The sequence below is a fragment of the Cebus imitator genome, unplaced genomic scaffold, assembly GCF_001604975.1.
Source record: "Cebus imitator isolate Cc_AM_T3 unplaced genomic scaffold, Cebus_imitator-1.0 Scaffold71, whole genome shotgun sequence".
NCBI lineage: Eukaryota > Metazoa > Chordata > Mammalia > Primates > Cebidae > Cebus > Cebus imitator.
In genome coordinates, this window is record NW_016107386.1 from 2,935,195 (window position 1) to 2,941,914 (window position 6,720).

The window sequence follows — 6,720 nt, forward strand, 5'->3', positions numbered from 1 at the left end:
AAAAAAAAAAAGGCAGGTGTGGTGGTGTGCAAATGTAGTCCCAGCTACTCGGAAGGCTGAGGTGGGAGGATTGCTTGAGCCCAGGAGGTTGAGGCTGCAGTGAGCCATGATTGTGCCAGTGCACTCTAGCCTAGGTGACAGGGTGAGACCTCGTTTCAAAAATAAATAAATGTTTTTTCAAAATTAAGTGGTCAAGATAATCCACTCTAGATCTCAGCCAGTCTTCTTCCCAGGCACTGCTAGTCCTTCTCAATGTGCTTCTAAACAAATGGCCCCAAGATCAAGGTGGAAGAAAGCTATGCATAAATTCAACATCTCTCCAAGTCTAACTTTAGTGCAAAATTAACCAATTTGCCAGTGGCTGGGATCAACTTCAAGGCCCCTACCATATAGAAACTAACCTGGTGCCTCTATACCATAACTCCAGGGGCACCAGTGAGGTGTCTGGTGGTAGGCTTCTACATGCCTTTTCTGAGCATCAAGCTTCTGTTAATACATTCATCCATGGCCTTATAATTGTCTAGTTTTCCACACAACATTGCTGTTGACAAGAACTCATTTTGCAGTTTAAACAACAGGCTAATATTCACTAGATTCACCCAGAGCCTACATTTCCCAGCCTCCCCAGTTGCTAGCTCTTCTCAAGGGAATCTAAATGAAATATGCACAACTTTGCCATCATCTTCTTAAAGAGCTTGCCTTTGAGTTGCTGCCCCCTTTCCTTCCTGCTGTCAAGGATTGACACAAGTTGGAAGGTCGCTGTGGAGAATGGCAAAGCTTCCCCTAGCCTGGGCCTCCCATTGCGTTCACAGAGCAGAGCTATCTGTCTTTCCTGGATGCAAGAGAAAAATAATTTCTATCTTGTTTGAGCCTTTGTATTTCTGGACACTGTGTTATTAGAACGGTCTGGTTTGTACTTTATGGTAGCGTGATGCAGTACTTCAGGATGAAACATATGCTACGAGCCAGTACTTAATATTTGCTGCTGCTGGGTGCAGTGGCTCACGCCTGTAATCCCAGCACTTTGGGAGGCTGAGGCAGGTGGATCATGAGGTCAAGGGTTCGAGATCAGCCTGGCCAACATGGTGAAACCCCATCTCTACTAAAAATACAAAAATTAGCTCTTTTTCCAGCTGGAACCATGGAGGGTGTAGAAGAGAAGAAGAAGTTTCCTGCTGTGCCGGAAACCCTTAAGAAAAAGGGAAGGAATTTCGCAGAGCTTAAGATTAAGCGCCTGAGAAAGAAGTTTGCCCAAAAGATGCTTCGAAAGGCAAGGAGGAAGCTTATCTATGAAAAAGCGAAGCATTATCACAAGGAATATAGACAGATGTACAGAACTGAAATTCGAATGGCGAGGATGGCAAGGAAAGCTGGCAACTTCCATGTACGTGCAGAACCCAAACTGGCGTTTGTCATCAGGATCAGAGGTATCAATGGTGTGAGCCCAAAGGTCCGAAACGTGTTGCAGCTTCTTCGCCTTCATAGAATCTTCAATGGAACCTTTGTGAAGCTCAACAAGGCTTCAATTAACATGCTGAGGATTGTGGAGCCATATATTGCGTGGGGGTACCCAAATCTGAAGTCAGTAAATGAACTAATCTACAAACGTAGTTATGGCAAAATCAAAAAGAAGCGAATTGCTTTGACAGATAACGCTCTGATTGCTCGATCTCTTGGAAAATACGGCATCATCTGCATGGAGGATCTGATTCATGAGATCTATACTGTTGGAAAACACTTCAAAGCAGCAAATAACTTCCTGTGGCCCTTTAAATTATCTTCTCCACGGGGCGGAATGAAGAAAAAGACCACCCATTTTGTAGAAGGTGGCGATGCAGGCAACAGGGAGGATCAGATCAACAGGCTTATTAGAAGAATGAACTAAGATGTCTCCCATGATTATTTTTCTAAGCTGGTCAGTTAATAAACAGTACCTGCTCTCAATTGAAATGTATTGTTATATTTGTGATTTCTTTTGTTGTTAGCCTTTGTCTTCCCTTCACTATGGTAGCAAGTCCTGTGTATGATAAAATTAAGCCAAATCAACAGCCCATTACATGCAAAATCAGGGTTTGGTTTGTGTGAAGGACATCTCTTAGGTTTTTAAAAGGCTTTTCTCAGCGACTCAGGGCGCACAGCCTATGGGGCAGCCCTGCAAAAATAAAAAATTTTAAAAAAGGCTTTTCTCTACAAAAGATCTTAGCTTTTTGTCTTTGAACTGTGCTGAGTGATTCAAAATGGGTTTATTCTAAGCCTATTTCACAAGTATTTGTACATGATTTGTAGGTAAGATAATATAACTTTGGTATATGGAAAAAATTGAATTTAGTTCTAAAATTCATTTCTCAGGCCTTAGCTTGTTTATAAACTACTGTGTAAATGGGTTGTTTTCCTCTTGCATCCATTTTTGTGTTCTTTTGCAATAGTTACTAATAATTGTTTCATATTGTGGTTATTATGAAGAAAGAAATGAAATTTGTGCCCGGGAATGTAAATTATTTCTGAGCACATGGTGAAATTTATGAGCAAAAACTTGAAAGGTTTTGGGTATTTTATAAATAACATTCCTCTATATGTCATGTATCAGACTAGTGAACAATGTAGAGTGTAACACAAAGTACATACAATAAAAGTAAAAATGTTTGTGGTCAAAAAAAAAAATTAGCTCGGCATGGTGGCGGGCACCTGTAATCCCAGCTACTCAGGAGGCTGAGGTGGGAGAATCGCTTGAACCCAGGAGGCAGAGGTTGCAGTGAGCTGAGATGGCACCATTGCACTCCAGCCTGGGCAACAAAGCGAAACCCCAACTCAAAACAAAGCAAAACAAAAAAAATTTTGCTGCTATTTCCCCCATAGCCTGATTGTATAACCCCAGAAAGAAAGGGTAATACCCCCTACAAGTCCCCAGTGACCCCTCACTTTCTGTGATGCTTGTTTCTGCTTTCTTAGTTAGAGTCCCCAAGGGAAGAAAGTTCCCATCAAGAGAAACAATGTTTCATGGAAATGGAAGCAGAAATTCTCACCTGTTCACTTCTGGTTGCTGCTGTCATTGGATGAGCAAGGTTAAAAGGGAGATTATGGGATTGGCTAGAGTGATGGCAAGTTCAAGTAGATTTTTTTCCCACACAATGGGGCAAAAAGGAGTATTCATGGAATAACGGGGCTCCCTTGGTGTCCCTCGTAGTGTTATGTCCACTATTTCTTTACAGGGGTAAAAGTTAGTGGAAGACAAGACAACCCTTTCTAGGCAGGACCATCAAGAGCTCAAATCCTTCAGGCACAAAGGCTAGGCTCTCTCCAGCATAAAGAACCTAAACCAGCCCAGGTGCTCGATGAAGTCAAAAGAAACAGAATGGAAAAAGCAGGAGGGATGTCATGAATACCAAATAGGGCCTCATATTGCAAAAAAAGACAATGGCTTTTATGTCCTGACCTGTTGTCATATTAGACATTCCATATTTTAACTTCATGCATTTTCTTCCAGTTCTTATTCCCTTGCTATTGTATTATTATGTGTGATGATTATTAGCTTTACAATTTAGTCTAATCTACAAATTGCAGAATATTGAGACCAGATTCCAACAGAACTAGAGAAGAAAGAGAACAAAGGTAGTGGACTTGGAGCTATGAGGCTTTGGATTGTCTCTCCTTGAGGTGAGTTAAATAAATTTTCTGCCACAAGTGACAGTAGCATAATGTTAGGTGGGAGCATTTTGTGGAGGAAAAGGATGTAAATTTATGAAGAAAGGCGTATGTGGATATTGGGCAGCTGAAGGGGTGGGTACCACCCAGGAGTTCCCGCAACACTTTTTTTTTTTTTTTTTTTTGAGATGGAATCTTGCTCTGTCACCCAGGCTGGAGTGCAATGGCATGATCTCGGCTCACTGTAACCTCTGCCTCCCAGGTTCAAGCAATTCTCCTGCATCAGCCTCCTGAGTAGCTGGGTTACAGGCATGTGCTACCATGCCCAGCTATTTTTTCTTTCTTTCTTTTGTATTTTTAGTAGAGACAGGGTTTCATCGTGTTGGTCAGGCTGGTCTCGAACTCTTGACCTCGTGATCCGACCACCTGATCCTCCCAAATTGCTGGGATTACAGGCAAGAGCCACCACATGCGGTCCCCCCAACCTTTTTTTAACCTAAACTCCGAACACTTCCTGATGGGGAGACCGTCCTCAAACATGGTAAATACTGGTGGAACAGTTTTAGCTTTTAGTATGGAAGTCTAAGGGACTTTGCTCTTCCCTCCCATCTCTGACAACTAGTCCCTGGACACATGTCCTACTCTTAGTATCATCAAATGATACTCCATGAGTTTTGACTCTTGAGGAAGTGAAGTGAAGATGGAGGAAAAGTTGGGAAATGACTCTCGGTGATGTTCACCAAGAGTCTAGCGACTGTGGTGCTGACCCCTGTGTCCTAACGTAGCGTTTCTGTGGTGTCACCTTGGCTGTTTCCTGAAACTGATGTTTCTTAATTCCTCAGCCTTCCTGTTGATCTTGTAAACTACTGAATATCCCTGGAATCAGTTTATTTTCCTTCTCAGGTTAGCTGGACTCAGACTCCGCACACTGAGGGACTGCAGAAAACCAAAGACTCAAGGGAGGAGAGTATTCTCTGCAGTCCAGGGTGGAAAATCACTCTCAAACCTTACACAGAGGAGAGGGGCTTCTGTGTCCGTGTTGGTTGAAGGGGACACTGTTTCCTACAGGCCCATTTTATGGACTCTGATCACTAAGAAGACCCGTTTGTCTGGGCAACTGGGGTGGTTATTGATATGCCAGGCCTGTCGCCCAGAAATCCAGCGGAATCAGTCCCCTGAACCCCTACCCTGCCCCCAGGGACCCTAAAGTCAGAGATGTGGAGAAGTTTTGGCTCCCTGGGAGGAGGAGCCAGGGCTGGGTTAGCTTCCCACCACGCCCCCCACTTCCTGGAGGTTCCAAAGATGTGGCGAGGGAGTGGCAGGGCCGGCCAACTGTGATGAAGCTCACAGCATTGCCACAGGGAGTTTCCAAGTGACCGGGAGTCCAGGGTGCTTTCTCCTCAACAGAAACTAACAGCGCCTGAGCTGTCACGGCCTTGCCCTTACCCCGATCCTTCAGGGAGGCTGCGGGCTGGGCGAGAGAACTGGAGGGGCATTGCAGGGGGAGTGTGTGTTTCTCCTTCCAGGCTCTCCCTTCGAAGTCCTCACCTTGGAACCGTGCGCCCCATGGCGACCCAAAGAACCCGCCCTTTCACGGTTTCCTAGCACCTGCCGGTCTGCTGCTGGGGGCTCCGGATCAGGCGCCGAGCAGTGCTGGGTCGGCTGCAGCTGAGCGCTGTTAGCCAGTCTCTGCTGCGCAACCGGCAGGAGCGAATTCACTGCTGCGGCGGGCCCGGGTTGAGCTGAGAAGGGCCTGGTGCCCAGTGCGGTGCCCTCGGAGCCCTGGGGTGGCCTCCGCACAGTCACGAGGTCCCCCACCATTTCTAGAAATGAGACTCCGGGCGCTTGCCTGGAAAAACAATGGGTGCGAGGCCCAGGTGTCCCGAGGCCCTGGCCCGGGTCTGGGGTCCCAGGAGGGGATGGTCCACAAGCGAACCCAACGGCAGACATCATCGAGGCTCAACCCTCCTGGGACATGTGGCCCCGAAGCGCAGGAATGAACAGGCAGCCCTTCTCTGCAGGGGACGGGGGCGCCACCTCTCAGGCTTCCTCCGCAGCCCAGGAGAGCACGGCAGAGCTGGTCCCTCGCGCTCTGCGCACGCAGCTCCACTCGGTCGGGCGGAGCCCTCGCTCCTGGAGAAAGAGTCAGGTTTGGCCGAATTCTCCAGCTGCTGTGGGGCCTGGAGCATTCAGCTCTGAAGTCCGACTGAGTGGAGGCTTCAGTTTGGGGACTGATCAGAGCCAAGCAGATGGCTGTGGGCTGAGTGTTTTTCCCTGCACCCCCGCCGCGCTGTTCCACACCCTAGAGGGCCAGACTTGAAGGGCGGCGGGGCAAGATGTCCTTAACCTCCGGAAGAGGTTTATATTCTGCCTCCCAGTTGCCAGCGGGTACGGGCTTCAAAATGAGAGCAGGTTTCTCGCCTTTTCACAAATCTGGTGAACTGCATCTTGGTATCTAGCCCGGCCCTGGACGAGTCCTTGGGTTGGGGTGTGGGGTGGGGCGCTTCTGGGTCATTTACTGATAAGCCCTCCTCCCAAACCCCAGCTTGCCGCGGAGCTCACAGGGTGGCCCTGGCACCGTGAGGCTGGAGGGAAGCAAGTTTTTCTCGCTCCCGGGCTGTCTCCAGCGCACGGCCTGGCACCTCCATGCAGGTGTCCCTTTGCAATTCAGGAGCTCAGTGGAGCCCTGTGATCATCTGTGCTCCCCTCCTTCTGGAGGTAACACCTCAAGACAAGCCAGGGCATTGGGCTGCTGTGGGGAGGGAACATCGAACCCATCCCAGGGCAGAAGACTCAAGGATGGCTAGGGGCGCCTCCCTGGAACTGGAGGTTCTGCTCATTTAGTGCAATCAAAGACTCCAGGCCTTCCGAAGATCTTCAACTGACCTCCCACTCAGACACTCCCACCCCCTGCTCCACTTTATGCCGAGGGAGAGAAGCCATTCCTGCAGTCCAGGCTGAACGAAATCCCACGGGACACTGGAAAGCTTGGGGCCTCTGTGGGGTTAATAAATCGGTGCCTCCGTATTCTTTTGCCCACTCCTCTGCAGAATTCGCCCCAGGATAATCATCACAATA

The 6,720-nt window shown here is 48.0% G+C and overlaps 1 protein-coding gene across 1 annotated transcript; it reads left to right on the forward strand.

Moving 5' to 3' along the window:
- Positions 1 to 1,126: 1,126 nt before the first annotated feature.
- LOC108306343 (60S ribosomal protein L7-like) lies at positions 1,127 to 1,950 on the forward strand. The gene has a single exon (XM_037739515.1). It carries the CDS (start codon positions 1,142 to 1,144, stop codon positions 1,883 to 1,885), a length of 744 nt encoding a protein of 247 aa, XP_037595443.1. The 5' UTR covers positions 1,127 to 1,141; the 3' UTR covers positions 1,886 to 1,950.
- Positions 1,951 to 6,720: the final 4,770 nt, after the last annotated feature.

What these genes read in the sequence shown, in the direction of transcription:
- LOC108306343 (XM_037739515.1), top strand. Translation starts at nt 1,142, where the DNA reads ATGGAGGGTGTAGAAGAGAAGAAGAAGTTTCCTGCTGTGCCGGAAACC.